Here is an 18,784-nt window from a genome sequence, read left to right on the forward strand (position 1 = left end):
GAAGATCTCCTCACCAGGGGCAGCCTGGGGACCGAGCTTGACCTCCTCCTCAACCTTCTTTTCAACCTTCTTCTTACCCTACGCACACGAACCAACGACATGGTAAGAGAGTGTCCCTCCATCTCCATTCAATTTGCTCAATCGTACCATGATTACGATGCGGTGCTGGCGGGGAGGATGGACGACAGCGATAGAGGAGAGAGAAAAAGAAAGAAGTCGACAACGATCCCACTTCAAATCCGGCCACCACCGTCGGCACAAATTATTGCCATAACTGACATTCCAAAAGAAGATAAAGAATTTGGCTGGTTCTTGTTTTTCATCTTCTGTTGTTCGTGGGCAAAGAGCAAAACGTGGAGGTTGACGTTTGAAGGTTTATTGTTGGAGGTGATGTATCAACAGTTCTGACTCTTACAAAAAGAGAGGGAGAAGAAGGCCAGATTGTGAAGTGAGTTGGAGAGAGGAAAGGAGTGAGACGGCCCCACGGCGCGCTTTAGTCCATGCGGCACTTGATCTCTTTGGTGATCACCTCATCGGGCGTCCTGCGCAGCAAAACGCAAGCATGACCGGTGAGCACCAACACTGAGCGCGACAACAACGACGACGACAACAAGCTCGAGATCAAGAGGCGAAGTGAACATTGTGCGTACATAATGTAGACAACAGCACCCCAACCGCTGAACGCATCTCTGTTGACGGCCGAAAGCAAAACCTGAGAGATGGTCTCGAACAGATCATCGGGTTCCTATCGAGGCGCGCGAAGCGGTGTGAGTGTTTGGTGTGCGTCATGCGCTCATCGGGCCGATGGGAGGAGACAGGGGCGTACAAGGTCGGGCTTCCACAGAGACTCGGTCATGCCGTAGAGAGCCTCGGAGCACGTGCCGGCCACGACAGAGTCCTTGGCCAAGAGGGGAGCGCCGATGAGATCCATGGCAGCGATGAAGGGCTTGTTGTCGGGACCCGAGAGGCCGCAGATCACAGGCTCCACGAAGTAGGGACCGAATCTTTCATGCCAAGGCCACGCGAGTGTCAGCAAGACAAGACAAAGAAGGGACGACGCCAGCAAAGAGCGAAGAAAGGAGGAGGAAGCAGATGGCGCTACCGCTTCTCGTAGAGCATGGTCGAGACAAGGTTGGCGAAGGTCTCGGGATCCATCTCTCGGTTCTCGCGCAGCTTGTACAAGTTGTGGCGGAATTGGAAGCGATTGAACCTTCACAGTTGTGTGCAAAGGCGATGTGAGCCGTTGAAAGAGAAGAGAGTGGATGAAGATGGAGCGTACAGAGTCTGAGCATCCGACACCAGGCCAGAAAGGCCGACGAAGGTCTTTGAGTTGAGCTGCTTCACTTTGGGCATGTTGAAGGCCAGCGTCTGGTGCTGAATGCCAAACCGCTTATCGCTGCACAATTGAAAAGCAAACAGATGATCTTAGCGCCTGGAGCGCAATTTGGGGGGGGGGGATGAGAAGGTACCAGGCGATGGCAACGCAGTTCTTGCCAGTCATGGCGACGATGGCACCACCATTGTACGAGAGGATAGACTAAAAAGATGAAATAAATGATCAGAAAATTTGCGCTACATCATAGTGCGAGGCAGCACTGATCCAGCGAGATGAAAGAACCCGCGCCTTACCATGTTTGAAGTTGTAGGGAAACGGCGATTCGATTCACTACACTACCAGTCGAGAATGCTGATTGATTGCCTTGGCAGCCGCCCACCACACCAAACCGTGTCTTTGCAGCCAGCCAAAGCAGACGTGTTGGAATGTCGACAGCGTCCACAAGGCTGTCGACAAACGCCCAGCGAAGAACGACTTGGCAAGTGCGGCGCAGAAACGAAGGCAAAACGAAGGGCCACAGATCTGCACAATCAACTTTCTGATCTGCAGCGACACCGCCACTAGATTAGACTGAATTAAACAGATAGAAAATGGCTACGCTCTCGATCACTGAGGAAGAGGCCTCGATGCCCAAGAACCCTGACCTCGAGCTGGCCCAAAAGAGATTCCTTCTCACGCTCAACGATGAAATCGTGCCCCCCGAGGAGAAGCAGACCATCAAGGACGAGCTCTTTGAGGCTGTCAAGAAAGACAGTACGTGCTCCATCTTGTTGTGCCCTCCTCCACGTGCAGCAGATCGTGCTAATTGTGTCCACACGACATTCTGCACTCGATCTATCGTCAATCAGACATGCTGCCATTCTACCAAGCTCTGTGCGAACAGTTCAAATGGAAGGTCGACACCGCGCTGGTTGAGACCATGAAGGCCGAGATTGAGAAGAAGGTGAAGGAATTGAACGACACGATCGCTGATGCCGAAGAGAATCTGGGCGAGAGCGAGGTGCGAGAGGGGTTCCTCGCGAGGGCCGACTTCTACTGCAGAATCGGCGACAAGGAGAAGGCCATCCAGGCGTTCAGGGAGACCACAGAGAAGACCGTGGGTCTTGGCCAGAAGCTGGACATCCTCTTCACTCTCATCAGGATGGGCTTCTTCTGGAACGACAACGATCTCGTCACCAGAAACATTGAGAAGGCCAAGAGGTACGCTGTTCCTCCTGCACACACCGCTCTCGCATCGCCAGCCACCTGCTACCCATGGCATCACGCGTGTTGTTTCTTCTTGTGCCTCACCGCCATGTCGTGCCGCACACAGCATGATCGAGCAGGGTGGTGACTGGGACAGGAGGAACAGGCTCAAGGTCTACGAGGCTCTCTACAACGCGTCCATCCGCAAATTCTCGGAGGCGGCCACCCTCTTCCTCGAGGGCCTCGCCACCTTCACTTCCTACGAACTCTGCACATACAACCACTTCATCTTTTACGCCATCCTCATGTCCGCCGTGTCCATCGACCGCGTCAACCTCAAGAAGAAGGTCACCGACGCGCCCGAGGTGCTGGCCGTCATCCGCGACCCCGAGCTCAGCAGGGTGGGCGACCTCATCAACTCCATCTACAACAGCGAGTACGCCACTTTCTTCCAGAGCTTGGGTACGCACGAGACTTCTCCACCACCTTCTGTTGAGCTGGTTGTGTGCTGATCGCACGCCTTTTCTTGCTTGGCCGCTGTGTGTCATCTCAGCTGAGGTCACCGACCGAGTCAAGCGGGATCGCTACCTGGCCGTCCACGTGCGATACTACTGCAGAGAGATGAGGATCAAGGCCTACGCCCAGTTGCTCGACTCCTACCGCAGCGTGCGCCTCGACTCCATGGCCAAGGCCTTTGGCGTCACTGAGGAGTTCCTCGACAGGTGCGACTATCTCGCCGCGCGTGTTGCGTGCGTGCGTGTGCGAGTCGCGCGCGTGTCTTGTCTGTACTAAGCGCCTTTTGCCCCCTCTATCGTGTTCGCGTTCTACTTGTAGGGAGCTGTCGCGGTTCATCACCACTGGCCGCCTGCACTGCAAGATCGACAAGGTGGACGGCATCGTCGAGACCACGCGTCCCGACTCGAAGAACGCGCAGTACCAGGAGATGCTCAAGTGCGGCGACGCCCTTCTCAACCGCGTCTCCAAGCTCTCCAGGATCATCAACCTGTAAACGTCTTCTTCGCGACCCCTCAATCAACCTCTCGATAAAGCTCCTTGCTCAACGCGCTCTCTCGCAACCCATTACACACCGCACGCGTCTCTGCGCACGACACGACGCGACACACCGCACACACTGGCAGGACATGATTAGCTTTACTGTAGTGTCGCCCACGATGGTCGTCTCTCTTCTTCCTCAGTTGGTGAAGATGTGCTTGTTGACGGCCCGCCGCAGCACCTCGATCGCCTCCTTCTTGTCCTGCGCCTTGAACACGCCCGAACCAGAGACGATCACATTGGCACCCGCCTCCGCAGCGGTGTCGATCGTCTTCTCGTTGAGGCCGCCGTCGACTTCAATGTCGAGCGTCGGGTACTGCGCCCGGAGCTCGCGAACCTGCCACCGCCACACCACCGCCACTCGTTTACATGCGTGTCGTGTGCTGTCGTGTGCTGCGTGTGTCGTGTGTCGTGTGTCGTGTGTCGTGTGTCGTGGTGGGCACCTTGGACATCTGGTCGGCCATGAACTCCTGACCGCCGAAGCCGGGCTCCACGGTCATCACCAGCACCTGCCGGGCCACGTCGGTGATGATGATGGAGAAGAAGATGGTGACGATGAGTCATTGACGTGTCAACAAACAACAGGGAGGTCGAAAGAAAGAGAAAGAGAGAGAGAGAGAGAGAGGCCTCGAACCATGTCGACGTCCTTGACGTAGGGGAGGATGGTCTCGAGCTTGGTGCTGGGCTTGAGGGCGATGCCCACCCGCATGCCCGTCGACTTCACCTTCTTGATGAACTCGGCCGGGTCCTCTGCAACGACAATGTTACGTTACACGTTGGCGTTCGGCCAAGTGTGCAACCCGTGGTTACAGACAATGAAGACGATGATGACGGTGATGAAGATGATGAAGAAGACGAGGGCAGAGCATGGGCGTACCGACGGTCTCGATGTGGAAGGTGATGGAGCTCGCACCGGCCTTGTGGAAGTCGTCCACCCACTTCTCGGGCTGGGACACCATCAAATGGCAGTCCATGAACCTGAACCGCACACGACACACGACACACGACACACGACACACGACACACGACACACGACACGCTCAGCCTCTGTTTGCACTGTTCGGGGGGCAGTGGTGTGGCGTCGTACATGTCGGTGTGCTTGCGGAGGGACTGGATGACGGGCGGGCCGATGGTTAGGTTCGGCACAAAATGTCTGCACGACACACAAAGACATTGTTTTGTTTTGATTAAAAAAAGATTAATAATAATAATAATAAATCAATAATCTGAATGGGAAAGACGCAGATCCAGGAGTTCGTGAATGATGGAAGGAGTGCGCACCCATCCATGACATCCATGTGGAGCCAGTCCGCACCGGCGTCCTTCATGGCCTGGGCCTCCTCCGCGAGCCGAGCGAAATCACCCGAGAGGAGCGACGGAGCGATGAGGGCCTTCAACGACATCTTCTTCATTTTGTCCTGACTTTGGCGTCGTGAGTTGTGCCGAGCAAGTGGCACTTGCAAGTGCCGGCTCTTCTCTCTTCATCACGACCCCATCTCCAAACGTGACGGAAGAATGGATGGACGTACCTCTGCTGGTGCTGATCAAAAAATAAAATAAAATAAAAGATTCTTAATAGTCGCTTTTCATTTGTCTGAGCAGAAGAAGAAGAAGGAGGCCAGAACACTTTGTCCATAGAGAACAGCAAATGGTATCGTACACGAAGGAGGTGATGGTGGTGTGGTGTGACGGTGCTCCACACTACGACTACGAGTACTGGTAGTCCTGTGCTGAGTAGAAGCTGGGCCGGACGGAGGTGACGGCCGCCTTGGGGTCGAAGAGGGTCTGGTAGGCCGAGCCCGGACAGGGTCGCTGCAGGTGGAGCTTCTTCTTGTGCGCCTTCAACACGTCTCGCAGCGATCCATACCTACACCCCACGCGTTCGTCAATCGCACGTACACGACGCACACGCACACGCACACGCACACACACGCACACACGCACACACACACACACACGCACACACGCACACACACACACATGACACACGACATACTCGTTGGCGCCGAGGCAGAAGGCGAGGCCGGCCTTGTGGGAGATGCGGAAGTGGGCGAGGGCGTCCTTCTTGTTCTTGCCGGTGATGGTGAAGGAGCCGGGCGTGGACGAGAAGCGGACCAGGTAGGTCCCGTGCTTGTGCTTGGCCAGCAGCAGCTCGGCCTCGGCCTCCGTCACGTCGCCGTGGAACCACTCCTCCCGCAGCGTGCCCTGCTCGTCGGCACGATCAAGTACCATCAGATTGCGATCACAGTGCACACGAAAAAACGAAGAACGAAAGAGAACGAAGATGATGAAGAAGAAAAAGACGAAGAGTAAACGCACTTCGATCTCGTCGAGGAACTGGGCGGGGGTTTCGAGAGGCCCGAAGCATTCGAGCGCGCGCGCGAATTGTTCGATGCCCACCATGTCCCGGTCCTTGGCCACCAGCACCCGCACGAGCTCCAAACGATTGGCGTCCGCGCCCTGCCGATACCAAGCCACCAGGATACGATCAAAAAAGAGCGAAGAAGAACGAAGAACGAAAAAATGAGAGAGCGCACAAAAATGGAGTGAGTGAAGGACAGAAGAACGTTGCGTGCCTTAATGTTGAAGAAGTCTGTGAACGCCTGTTGGAATTCGTTCCATGTGACGGTCTCCCGCGTGAGGAAGTACTGCGCCCACAGCGCGCAGGCCCGCTTGTCCCGCAGCGTCGCCTCGAGCGAGACCTTGTAGAACACGTTGGAGGAAAGCATGTCGACAAAGGCTGGCCGCTTGGAGGGCACCGTGTCCCAGCACGATCGGATCAACTTTGCCAATCGCACTGTGCTCGCGTGGACGATTGCATGTGTCGTGTGTTGTGTGTGTGTGTGTTGTGTGTTGTGTGTTGTGTGTTGTGTGTTTGTGCGTTAGGGACGTTCCTAGAGGGGAAGCCGGCGTTGCTGCGGGTGTACCGGGACATGTGGCCGGGATCTTGGGGCGTTCGTTCTTCTTCACCACGGCGTCGATGAGCGACTGCAGGGACGAGAATTCGTTCTTGAACGGCTCTTCGCCCGTGGCCAACTCGTACAGCACCATGCCGAACGAGTAAATATCTGTCACAACCAAACGTTTGCATTCACGCCCATTCGTTAAGCAATCCAACCGGCTGTGTGTGTGTGTGTGTGTCATGCGCGAGTGTGTTACCTGTCTTTTCATCGTATTCGAGCCCGAGGAGCATTTCGGGGCTCATGTAGATGGGCGACCCGTGCAAGCCCCTGTGCGTGCCCGAGGCGTTGATCTTGGCCAGCCCAAAGTCGGCCACCTTCACCTCCCAGTCGTCGTTCACTGCAAGTGCAAGTGCAGTGCAAGCCCGGCGTCAGCACAGAGAACACAGCCCGGCAAGCCGGCTCTGATGGACCACCACTGGGCAATCGTCGTGGCAGTGCAAGTAGCGCGCGCGCGTACCGAGCAGGTTGGAGCACTTGAGGTCGAGGTGGAGAATGGGCGGCGAGGCGTTGTGGAGCCAGTTCATGCCCAGGGCGGCGTCTCGCGCAAACGACATTCGCTGCTTGAACGAGAGCTTCAGCGACTTGTCCCGCAGCAGGTCCGTCACAGAGCCCCTGCAGACACACACGCGAGCGGGTTAATGCCAACCATGGCACGCACACAGAGAAAGATGATGAAGAGGAAGGCGCGGTGCTCGTACTTGGACATGAGTTCGGTGATGATGGTGAGGTTGCCGGGTGTCGTGCATGCGCCCATGAACAGCACCACATTCGGATGCCGCAAATTGCTGAACGGCACGCCGTTAGAGAGGGAATGCAATTGTAAGTGGTTATTTTATTTATTTACATAAAAATAAATATTATTTGTGAAAGTAAATAGTAAAACCAATTAATAACATTTTTAATAAGAATAAGAAAAAACGAGAAAGCGTACCACATGATGTCCACTTCGTGGCCAAAGGCGCGTAGGGCCTTCTCGTCGAGGAACTTGGTGGTGAGCTTCTTGACGGCCACGTCCTTGGCGTAGAGCTTGGCTTTGTACACCTTGCCGTACGACCCCGAGCCGAGCAGATCGCCCAGCTTGATGTCTTTGGGATCGATCTCGTAGTTGGTCACAAACACCGAGTAGTCGAGTGATTTCTTGGCCGCTGCATTCTTCTCCTCTTCCTTCTTCTTTGCTTCCTGGTCCTCCTGGTCCTTGTCGCCAGCCTTGCCCTTGCCCTTTGGATCGGCGGCTGCTGCTGCAGCAGCGCGATGGCCTCCAGCAGTCCGCTTGGTAGTAGTGGCATTTCCATTCTTGGAAGGCCGTGTTCGTGTTGTGGTCGCTGTGGTTGTGGGCTCATCAGAATCATCAGAGTCTGAATCATCTGAATCGCTGGACAGATCGGTCGATACAGATGAAGAGAGGTCGGAAGAGGAGTCGAGCCCCTTTTTCTTCTGGCCAACGGAGGGCCGACGCGCGCCCTCGTTGGTGCCAAGGAAGGGGACGGCGTCATCCCCCGACGAGTCCAATGAATCATCGAGCTGCAGCTTGCTCAAGCCATCAGCAACGCGGCTAGCCATGATTTCTTTCTTTTGCAAGCGATCAAAACGGAGAGTTCTAGTTTTGTTTTACATTTCTATTATATTTTTGTATTCCGTGAAAGTTAATGATTTTCGAAACACATTTTGAATTGGTTTCCGAAATTGGAATGCAGCGAAACATGATCTTTTCGCTGTTCTTTTGTTTCCGTGCATCAAAAAGGACGAGGTTAGCTGAACGGTGAAGTGATCATCAAGAAGGCTTGCACCTCGATCACGCGCGAAGGAACGATAGAAGAAAGTGTAAGAAGCAAGAGAGACCAAATCACTGCGAGTGATCGATTAGTGGGAATCCAGTGGGCCATTCAATCGTGCGCTTAGGGTCACCGACATCGTTAAACCGAGCGAGTGAGCATGATGTCAAACAACGAGGATGTCGAGACGACCAACAGAGGGTTGGAGCGACACGGTCACGTACAAGTGGAGCTTGGGGACAAGGAAGAGGACTTGATGGAAGCCACCAACGAAGAAGAAGAAGAAAACGCAGATGAGGACCCCAGTTCCTCGTCCTCTGATGAAGAAGAGGACGACGACATGGGCAGGGACAAGGAGGCTGAAGAAGACGGCTCGGAAGCGACGCAGACCGCTGCGGCGCAGAACGAAGAAGAAGATGACCCCGAGGCCAACTGGGAGGCCAAGTTGCCCGAGCCTGAGGCTGGTGGCCCTGCAGCCGAGAAGCGGCTCATCAAGGAGCTCGACTGGGAGCGAAAGAAGACCGGCAAGAACCAGACCTGGTATCTTCTCTCGGCCAAGTGGCTCGAGGACTGGAAGACGTACGTAGACTACGACGATGCAGAGAGCGACTCGGATGAAGATGACGAAGGCGCCGAGAAGGTCCGCCCGGGTCCGATCACCAATTCGATGCTACTCGAGCCGCAGAGCGACTACCTGCGCAGAGAGTGCACCGAAGGGCGGCACTACATCATCGTGCCCGAGGAGGCCTGGCGCCTGTGGTGGAAGTGGTACGCGGGCGGGCCGCCGCTGCCGCGCAAGACCGTCACCACCGGCTGGTACAATCAGCAGTACGTCGTCGAAGTGCGGCTGCTGCACCTCAAATTCGTCAAATCGTCGGACAAGAACGTCGAACTCCCGAGCTCCTTCTCCAAGACCGCCACCATTGGCGACCTCAAGAAGAGGATGTGCAAGCGGCTCAAGGTCGACCCCGCCAACGTGCGCCTCTGGGACTGGCACGCGCGGTACTACACCCCCCCCCCTGTTTTGCTTTTTCCCCCCTTTTATTTTTGTTTCATTATAACTCTTGCTGTAGCCTACTCGTCTCGTCTCGCTCACTCCTTGGCGGTGCTCTCTACGTACGCGTAGGAACAAGATCAAGCTGCTGACGGACATGACGGACACGCTGGACGAAGCGCAGATCATCGACAACCAGCTGGTCCTGTTCGAGGAGAAGGACCCGGCCACCGGCAAGTTCCCCGAGGATACCTACGGCAGCAGCTACCGCGCCTCGGGCTACGGCTCGTCCTCGACCTACGGCTCGTCTTCTGGCTACGGCTCCTCGTCCATCTACGGCTCCTCGTCGTACAGCTATTCTCGTTACAGCGAGCCAGGCGAGCCGGGCGTGTGCGGATTGCAGAACCTGGGCAACACCTGCTTCATGAACTCGGCGCTCCAGTGCCTCTCCAACACGGCGCCGCTGACCAACTTCTTCCTGCGCGGCACCTACAAGGACGACGTCAACGAGGTCAACCCCCTGGGCACCAAGGGCGAGCTGGTCGAAGCCTACACGGGGCTGCTCCGGGAGATCTGGTCCGGCTCGGCGCGCTCCACCCCCCCGCGCTCGTTCAAGTACAAGCTGGAGCGTTTCGCGCCTCAGTTCAGCGGCTACCAGCAGCACGACTCCCAGGAGCTTCTCGGCTTCCTTCTCGACGGCATTCACGAGGATTTGAACCGCATCAAGCAGAAGCCCTACGTTGAGGTATGCCGCGCCAGTCTGTGGTGTACAAACTTGTATTCCTTTATACCGTAGGTTAACTCTCTCGCTCTCCCCGCTTGTTGTTCGCTCGCACAGTCCAAGGAAGCCGACGGACGACCGGACACCGAGGTCGCCGAGGAAACGTGGCAGGGCCACCGCGCGCGTAACGATTCGGTGATTGTGGACAGGTTCCAGGGCCAGCTCAAGTCCACTCTCATTTGCCCCGAGTGCTCCAAGGTGTCCATCACGTTCGACCCCTTCATGTACGACTTCCCTTCACAGCATCTTGCCGACGTCGGCACCGGCACCACCAATCAACCAACCATCGCCTTATTCTTATTTTCTCTTTCCTATGCAGGTACTTGTCGCTGCCTCTTCCTATGAAGATGACCCGTCGCTTGGCTGTCACCTTTATCTCGCGCGACCCCGCGCGCCGTCCGGTCAAATACGCGCTCGACGTACCCAAGCATGGGTCCATTAAGGAGTTGAGGGTAAGGCACCTCTTTCTTTGAGTGGGACAGCTTCACCTCCCAAGCGCTTGCGGTCAAGCTGAACTGACCCTCGCAAACCTTCCTTCATCGCAGATGGCCGTCGCGGTGTTCGTGGGCGTGGACGCTCGCAACCTGATTCTGGCCGACCTCTACAACTCCAGGTTCTTCAAGGAGTACAGCGACCGCGAGAGCCTGGACGTCATCCAGGATCGCGACGTCACCGTCGTCTACGAACTGCCCCCCAACCCAGCTGCGGTACAGGGCTTCCCCGCTGCCACTCGGCCGGCCTTGTTACGGCATTTTGGCCTCACCGTTTTTCCCTCTTCGTGCGCAGGAGGAGAAGGCCAAAGTCGAGCCCGAGCCTGAACCCGAGCCCGTGGAGGACCCCTCGGACGACGACGACCAGGTCTGGGGCGACGGCTACTCCTACAGGAGGTACTCGTCCACACCCTCCAGCCGCTGCGTCGCATGGCATGCGACGCGCGGGCCAGGAACTGACTTCTCCTCGTTTAAACGTTGCCAGCATGGGAGTGTCGAGGGCGACGGCCCAACCCAAGGTGGAGGAGCCCAAGGACGGCATCATCCAGGTGCGCGTGCTCAACCGCAAGGACGAGACTGTCACGCACCGTACCTACTACGGCACCCCGACGAGCTACACGCGCAAGACCCTCTTCGGCGTGCCCTTCATCCTCCAGATCCCCAACAAGATCACCTACGCCGACCTCTACCGCGAGGCCCTGCACCAGCTGCAGCGCTTTTTGAAGGTGCGCGCTGTCGCAGCAACGCCCTACTTCTCTCGTGGTGCGGCGACTCACCTCGTCTGTGCTGTCGGTTCGCTTGCTCAGGGCATGCCCGATCAAGTGCCTGTCGAGGAGCCGATGGAGGCTGAGCAGGAAACGCAAGAGCAGGCGGCCGCAGAGGAGCAGCAACCTCAGCAGCAGGAGGAGCAGGCGGCAGATCAGACCGGCATCGAGGAGGCCGAAGAACCTGTGCATTCGGGCGAATCCAGAGCGTCCGCAAAGAAGAACAAGGGCGAAAGCTACGGCAGCGACAACGAACACGACGACGATTCGTTCTCTTCCTCTTCTGACGAGGCCGAGGTTCGCCACCACTGGCCCCCCGCCCCCGACCCTGACCGACTCTGACATCCTAGCTGGTCTCTCTCCACAGCCTTCGTACTCGAGGAGCAGCTCGAGCTACCGGCAGCCTGTCGAGACCAAGGCGCCCGTTATACCCGAATCGATCGACGGCCGACCGCTCCTCTTCACCCTCAAGCGTACGTCATCTCCTGTTCTCTCTTTTGTGTGGTATGTGTCGACATTTAAACGTTGGTCCCAAAATATTTGGGGCGGAGGCTGGGCTAGAAAGCTCCGGAGGCGAGCATGCCAAAAATTAAAAGGGTTCGTCGCCAGTGTGGCGGCAGGCCGCAGCCGAAAGGTTGAGGCCTGCGTGAATGGCAATCAAGACATTTGCACAACACAATTTTTATGCCCGGGTCGGCCTGGCACCTTTTGCCGGTCTGTCCCTCCCTTCCAACAAACAATTAATGCAGCCATGGTGTGTGTCCTGTGCCAAATCTATGACTGACAATTACTGGTATGCGCACAACAGTGGTGGATCATTTCGGCGTCAACGATCACGTCGAGTTCTCGGGCGGCAAGCACGGTGAGGAAGTCATCACACTGAAGAACACGCAGACGGTTGCGCTCTGCTGGCGTAACGAAAGCCTGTCGTTCTACGATGATGAAAAGGAGATCGACATGGAGGTGCATCCTTCTGCCAGGTACGCCACACTACTCATCATCCGCGTTGGTTGCGCCCTGTTTATTGAGTTACCTCCTCTTTGCAGGCCCGTCGAGCGCGATGAGGGCGATCAGAGTGTGTCCTTGTATGACTGCTTGGAGCTGTTCACCCAGGCAGAGCAGCTGGGACCCGAAGGTGCTTTCTTGCGTTCACTCGCCAAGTTGGAAACCCACTCACGTTCTTACACCTCCCTGCCCCCACCAAACAGACCCTTGGTATTGCAACAAGTGCGCGGAATTCAGACAGGCCACGAAGAAGTTCGACGTGTGGAAGGTGCCGCGCATCCTCGTGGTGCACCTCAAGCGATTCTCCTACAGGAACAAGTACTGGCGAGAGAAGCTCGACACCTTCGTCGATTTCCCTCTGGACGATCTCGACCTCTCGCCTCACGTTCTCGGACCCGGTACGAGAGTGCACATGGCCCACAGCTGCCGAGAGCAATATCGCATCAAAACAACCATCTGGTCGTCTCTTGCCTGGCTGACTTCTGTGGTGCTTGTTGCGTCGGTGTTGCTGCAGTCTCCACGCCTCCCGTGTACGAACTCTATGCGGTGTCGAACCACTACGGCTCCCTCGGCGGTGGCCACTACACGGCCTACGCCAAGAATCACCGCGAGAACAAGTGGTACAAGTTTGACGATTCGAGCGTGTCGTCCGTGCAAGCCGAGTCCGTCAAGACCTCGGCGGCCTACGTCCTCTTCTACCGACTTAAGGAAGACGCCAGCGAGTGGCGAGGTATGCCCACAGACCCATCCACCACCGCTGCTCCACTCGTGATGTTCGCCACATTTTGGTTCACTGCAGTTTGCTTTTGCGCCGTGTTTTTGTCTCCCCGTACCGGTGCGCTGACACACGCCCCCCCTGTCCCCGGGTGGCCTTCTTCTTGTCCCCGGGTGTGATCGCACGCGCTACTAGGCTTGTCCGTTGCCGAGGCCGAGAGCGGCGAAACCGCGGCGCCTTCGGCCGAATCGGCGACAACGGCGACGACAGCTGCCGATGCTGCCGACGACGACTCGTCATCGAGCTCCTCCGACTCAGAAGACGCCGAGCCCGAACACTCGGACGCCGACGGTGAGGCGGGTGATGTCGATATGCAAGATCCAGAGGGCGATCAGTGAGCGATCCCGCCGGGAGGATACCTTGCTGCCACCAAGCGCCACAACAGCTGTTCTTGGCAAATTTGACCAGGTCTTGTTCAACCCTCTCCTCTCTCAACCGGCGCAGTGTCTTCTCCCTCGTCATCGCTCTTGGCCTCACGGGTTACCTGGGTCGCCGCTGTCTTTTTGTCGACGCAGCGTTACGCAAACCACCAGGTTCCAGATCTCCGGGTACCCGGGCAATTAACCACCAATCCGCTTTCTTACAAGGATTGGCCGGTACCCAATCACCAATCCCAAAGGACTATTTTTCTAAATTAGGGTTGGCTGTGCGGCATCGAAAATTCGCGTTGCTGTGGACTTGCGCCGGTGCCTGGCGTCGGTGACCCAGATGGCCGTTTGGACCGGTGAACGGTATCCCCAGGGATGATCGATATTGCATTGGGGCTCATCATCATGTCCAGACACCGGTGCTCGGCCACGAGCAAAACTCAGCGAAAGCGGCACCTCTGCAGCTCGCCAGAATCTCGCTTGGCGTCTGGAACGCTTGTTCCTTGGCGTCTGGAACACTGAGCTCTGCCTTGCGTCGGTCTTCACCTCGCCCACCCGAACACCGACCTGGCCTCACTCCCGCTTCGTCTTGCTGGCTGCCGCTTGAGCTTTGGGTACCCTACTACCTACTCCTGCGGGCCTGCCGCTCTGGCCTGTGGTCTGTTTCCACGGCGCCCATGCAACCAACGCGTGTCGCGGGCGGTTGTATCGCCTTGTTTGGGCGCAGTATCGCGTGTGGCTAATTTGTTCGAGCATCGGTGGTCGAGCAGCATCCTGCTCTCTCTTCCTTCCGCACGCCTCGGCACCCGCGCACCACCCAAAGGCTGACCTCTTGCTTCTCTCTCTCTCTCTGTTGCCGCTCTCGTCTGGGCAGAGAAGGTGGGCACAAGCTCGAGACCGAAAAAGCCAAAGAAGGTGAAGAACGAGGCCGAGTTACCTCTCCTCTGCGTGGTGCCGAAGGCCAAGACGACGACAACCAGGCCGCCGAGCAAGAAGACGAAGAAAGTCAGTCGACTTTGATAAGCGTTGGCAAGTGCCCCAGCATAGGCAAAAGAGAGCTTGGCAGTTAGCTGGGCCAACCAACTACCGGCTCGCCATCATCCCCCGGCACCGCCGACGTGAGGTTGAAGAGCAACATCCCAGGTGGGGCGAGACGGTCTGCTACGCTACGCATCGCCTCCTCCCGCACAACCAACCGCTGCCCCTTCATCCGCAAGCGTAACCGCCCAGCATCGAAGCGAATCAAATTTCCACATCTTCATCTCTGCTGCCGCGCAATCGTTTTGTCCGAACCCATCTTCCATCATTCGGCATAATCCCTCCTCCGCATCTACTTCCCTCGACTCGGCAGCGCTCGGGCTGCAGATTCCACACGCTACACTCGCCAAGCGAATGCTCGAAGCAGAGAGCGAGATCATGATGACGAGGAACCCCACACAGCAGGCACCCGGCATCAAGGACAAGGCGACCAATACGCCCGCCGTAATCGCTTGGTATGAGTGCAATCCCTCCCCTTTTTGATAACACCACCTGCGCCCCACCTCCGGCCGCCTCCTTCTCTCGGTTGGCAGCATCTCCCACGTGGCCCATCGTTTTTACGTTTTATTTTATTTTAATCTTGGGCTCCTCAATCCGTGGATGCATTGATTTGTTCTCTACGCGATGCAAATCAGCTCTTGCTTGCGCTATTTGTGTGCATTCACGGAGTGATATGGTGGCTGAGGAAACTGGGGTCTTGCATGCAAACTCCTCGCTGCCGCGCTACACGATCGCGATTCTTGAGAACAGAAATTAACAGTTCATCTCTTCACACGACAATATATCACCTCCAACAGGCTGCTCACAAACTACGCTCTGCGTGAAGGAGCTCCCTCGCTGCCCAAGGCCCAAGTCTACCAGGAGTATGTGGCCTACTGCGGCGAAGCGGGCCTGGAGCCCACCACGCCGCCCGCCTTCGGCAAGATCCTCCGAGTAGCCTTCCCCAGCATCGAGTGCCGACGCAAGGGGCCGCGAGGCGAGGCCAAGCACCACTACAAGCACTTCTGCAAGAAGTCGGACCTCGCGCTACTCGTACTTCCCTCCTCCTCTACTTCATCTTCTGCCGCCTCCGTAAACGGTCACATCTCGCCATCGCCCATCCCCACTTCCAAGTTCGACGTCTCCTCGGGCACCACACATCGACTCATCACACCAGCTTCTTCCTCGGCGAGCGTACGTCTCCCGAGCCTCCGCACCACCTCGCCCTTCCAGCCGATCATGGACGACGTTTCGCATCAGCTCTACCCCCACCGCTACCACGGCGACTACCACGACGGCGAGCTCGTCGATGGCGTGTCCTCGGGCGCCGCAGCAGCGAAGAAGCGGGCGCTCGACTCGCACGGCTCCGATCCGCACGCGGACCTGCGCGAGCTGCTCAAGAAGAAGATCAAGAGCGAGTCCCGCGGGGCCGACGCCGACCCGAGTGCACAGCGAATGCGCGGCGGCCACATGCAGCAGCACCATGGTGGCCCCGACCAGGACAACGAAGCCGAGCTCGGCGGCAGCCAGGATCAACACCACAAGCGGCGACGTCTGTCGCAGGAGATCAGCAACAACAGCAACACCAACGGTGTCGAATACGAGAACAACAGCAACAGCAACGATGACGATGACGAGGAGGGCGCCGTGGCCGAGTACATTCGCCAGTTCAAGAGCAGCACGGAGAGCATCGACCGACGCAAGTCGCCGAGCCCTCCGCTGCCTCTCCAGCGACCATCATCCGCTCTCGGCGGCGAGACTGCGACGAGGCTCGACCCGTCGCCGCCGGCGCTCCCGTCGTTCAACTCGCTCGCGATCCCTCTACGGCTGCCACCGCTCCCGCAGCAGCCGCCCATGACCCACTCCATGCTCGCGCCGTCCTCAGGCGCGTCGGCCGTGCACAGCCGGCTGCCGTCGCCGCTCGACTTCTCGTCGCTGCGTTCGGCCTCGCCCTCGCCCGCGCCCTCGCCCTACGGCCACACGCGCTCACACACAGCCACCCCGCCGCCGGCCCAGTTCTTCGCGCCGCCCGCGCCCTCGTCGTCGTCGGTGTCCGCCGGCAACCCGCCGCCGGCGCCCTCGTCGTCCCAGACCGCGCTGCTCCTGTCGCACCTCCAGGAAAAGGAGCAGGAGGTGGAGAAGCTCACCAACGAGCTCAAGTTCCTCCACAGCCGCCTGGCTTCGACCACGCCCATCCCGCTGCCGTCTCCGTCGCCGTCGCCCTCGTCGTCGCTCTTTCCGTCGCCCCACTCCTACTCGCCGTCGCCCATGCACCACCCGCCCAGCCCGTTCGCGCCGCACGCGGCCTACATGCGATCGTCGCCGGCGCCCTACATGGCCGGCGGCCACTCGTCGTCACCGTCGCCCTCGCCCTCGCCTCTCCACCACCTCCACCACAGCTTCACCCCGCTCTCGCCGCCGCCCGGCGCGTCGTCGTCGCACAGCGCATCGCCTCTGTCGCACCACCACCCGCACGCGCGCCAGTACTTTGCGCCCATTCTCACGCTCGAGGAGCAACAACAGCAACAGCAGCAGCTTCACCACCAGCGGGACAGCACGCCGCCGATGCAGACGACGGTCACGGTCAAGCGGGAGCGATCGAGCAAGGGGCGGGAGAGCGCCACGCGCGACCTGATGGCCTCGCCGGGCCCCGGCGTCGAGCGGTCGTCCTCCACGTCGCCCACCCACCGCAACCGCTCGGCGTCTCCGCTCGACGCCGACGAGTTCTCCTCCACGTCGCCCTCCTCGCCCACCTTCTCCTCCAAGGTCATGAAGAAGGAGGCCATCCCCGTTGTCGTTCATTGGTACCACCTTCATCGTCGTTTTCGTTCTTCGTTTTCGTTCTTGTGTTGCTGACGTCATCGCTGTGTTGCTCGTCGTACGTACAGGATCAAGAAGAACTACGAGCTCAGCGCGGACTCGTCGTCGGACCTGCCCAAGGAGCAGGTCTATCGACACTACCGCGAGTTCTGCGAGGAGACCGGCGTGCAGCAGACCAACTGCGCCACCTTTGGCAAGATCCTCCGCAGCGTGTTCCCCAACCTCAAGACCCGACGGCTCGGCTCGCGCGGCAACACCAAGCACCACTACCACGGCATCCGCCGAAGGTACACACCTCGTGACACACACACACACACACACGACCGCACACGTGTTCTCAACACGGCACGCACGACACACGCAGGAAGTCGCCGCTGTCTACGGAGTCGGGCGCACAGGGCGGAACGACGTCGCCGCCGCCCAACCTGAACGCGCTGGCGGTGCTGGCGTCGATCTCAGTGACGGGCGGCGGGTCCCCGATGCCCTCCCCGCCGGGCATCCCTCCGTCCAGCTCCGGCTCGCCGCGACAACAGCCCCACGCCTACGAAGACGAAGTCGACGACGACGACGACGAAGACAACGACAACGAAGACGACATGGACGAGGAAGACATCGAACACGAAGGCACCAACGGCAACGACAACCGCAACGACCAACCTCTCCTCCAGTCTCCAGTTCCCATACGACCGCACGCCAAGGGTACAGCTCCAACCACCTGCATACATTCTATGCATCCCCCATCTCTTTTTCACCTCCTTCGTTCTTTGTTCTTCGTTCTTTTTCATCTTCTTGTTCCACTTTGATCGATCAGCCCTGGCTAACGGCTCTTGATGATAATCGTGACAGTAGCGGGCGAGTCGGAGGAGATGATCAATGAAGATGAGGAGGAGCAGCAGCCGGTGGCGAGCTATGGGTGGATGGCGGGCGGCAGCGGAGGCGACTTCGCGCTCTCGTCGCGCCGGTGCACGGTCGAGGCCTGCGAGAACCGGGCGGCGGCCCAGCGCACCATCTGCGAGAAGCACAAGAAGCAGCAGCAGCGGGCGCGGCTCCGAAACAGCCTCGACGCCAAGATCAGCTCCACCGCCACCATCTTCAGCGCCGCTCCTTCCTCTTCCTCTTCGTCTTCCTCTTTGTCGTCTTCGCTCTCCTCGTCCTCCTCCATTCTACCACCGCTCTCCGCTCTCTCCCTTTCACCAGCAAGCGACGTTCCGCCTCCCCTCTGAGCGGGCGCGTGCACGCCTCCTTCATCTTCTTCTTCATCATCATCTCCTTGTTGTTGTAGTGTACCGCCATAAATGCCACTGCATTCCTCGAATTTTCTCTCGAATATTTCTTTTTCCCGCCAAGCCAAGGCCACGTCAGCAGTGGCATACTCCGGTGAAGGAGCTCCAAACGGCGGAGGTCTGCAGTCCCGCTTCCACCTTTCACCCCCCCCCCCTTCGCCCCTCGGCCTGTTGTTG

The 18,784-nt window shown here is 58.2% G+C and overlaps 6 protein-coding genes across 6 annotated transcripts; 3 read left to right on the forward strand and 3 right to left on the reverse strand.

Annotated features, from left to right (window-relative positions):
• Positions 1-493: 493 nt before the first annotated feature.
• ACA1_291470 (20S proteasome subunit beta 3, putative) lies at positions 494-1,501 on the reverse strand (the record flags this gene model as incomplete). Its single annotated transcript, XM_004368037.1, has 6 exons — positions 494-542; positions 651-745; positions 827-1,004; positions 1,103-1,210; positions 1,280-1,396; positions 1,470-1,501. 6 exons carry the CDS (start codon positions 1,499-1,501, stop codon positions 494-496), a joined length of 579 nt encoding a protein of 192 aa, XP_004368094.1.
• Positions 1,502-1,926: 425 nt separating this feature from the next.
• Positions 1,927-3,530, forward strand: ACA1_291480 (proteasome (prosome, macropain) 26S subunit, nonATPase, 6, putative; the record flags this gene model as incomplete). Its single annotated transcript, XM_004368038.1, has 5 exons — positions 1,927-2,089; positions 2,185-2,536; positions 2,649-2,983; positions 3,075-3,243; positions 3,356-3,530. The coding sequence occupies 5 exons, from the start codon at positions 1,927-1,929 to the stop codon at positions 3,528-3,530; spliced, it is 1,194 nt and encodes a 397-aa protein (XP_004368095.1).
• A 183-nt stretch (positions 3,531-3,713) lies between these two features.
• ACA1_291490 (ribulosephosphate 3-epimerase) lies at positions 3,714-4,986 on the reverse strand (the record flags this gene model as incomplete). Its single annotated transcript, XM_004368039.1, has 6 exons — positions 3,714-3,911; positions 4,018-4,083; positions 4,209-4,324; positions 4,452-4,552; positions 4,662-4,727; positions 4,856-4,986. 6 exons carry the CDS (start codon positions 4,984-4,986, stop codon positions 3,714-3,716), a joined length of 678 nt encoding a protein of 225 aa, XP_004368096.1.
• Positions 4,987-5,281: 295 nt separating this feature from the next.
• ACA1_291500 (Dual specificity protein kinase shkC, putative) lies at positions 5,282-8,097 on the reverse strand (the record flags this gene model as incomplete). The annotated part of the gene is made up of 9 exons (XM_004368040.1): positions 5,282-5,386; positions 5,564-5,779; positions 5,894-6,034; positions 6,142-6,371; positions 6,502-6,642; positions 6,734-6,874; positions 6,995-7,149; positions 7,236-7,322; positions 7,469-8,097. 9 exons carry the CDS (start codon positions 8,095-8,097, stop codon positions 5,282-5,284), a joined length of 1,845 nt encoding a protein of 614 aa, XP_004368097.1.
• Positions 8,098-8,469: 372 nt separating this feature from the next.
• ACA1_291510 (Ubiquitin carboxylterminal hydrolase 15, putative) lies at positions 8,470-13,457 on the forward strand (the record flags this gene model as incomplete). Its single annotated transcript, XM_004368041.1, has 14 exons — positions 8,470-9,311; positions 9,436-10,048; positions 10,142-10,308; positions 10,404-10,536; positions 10,630-10,791; positions 10,871-10,971; positions 11,060-11,300; positions 11,382-11,636; positions 11,707-11,812; positions 12,148-12,319; positions 12,386-12,474; positions 12,548-12,742; positions 12,859-13,074; positions 13,255-13,457. 14 exons carry the CDS (start codon positions 8,470-8,472, stop codon positions 13,455-13,457), a joined length of 3,495 nt encoding a protein of 1,164 aa, XP_004368098.1.
• A 1,422-nt stretch (positions 13,458-14,879) lies between these two features.
• ACA1_291520 (RFX DNAbinding domain containing protein) lies at positions 14,880-18,547 on the forward strand (the record flags this gene model as incomplete). Its single annotated transcript, XM_004368042.1, has 5 exons — positions 14,880-14,986; positions 15,323-17,308; positions 17,393-17,611; positions 17,689-18,023; positions 18,171-18,547. 5 exons carry the CDS (start codon positions 14,880-14,882, stop codon positions 18,545-18,547), a joined length of 3,024 nt encoding a protein of 1,007 aa, XP_004368099.1.
• Positions 18,548-18,784: the final 237 nt, after the last annotated feature.

The sequence above is a fragment of the Acanthamoeba castellanii genome (assembly GCF_000313135.1).
Source record: "Acanthamoeba castellanii str. Neff unplaced genomic scaffold scf7180000084777, whole genome shotgun sequence".
NCBI lineage: Eukaryota > Discosea > Longamoebia > Acanthamoebidae > Acanthamoeba > Acanthamoeba castellanii.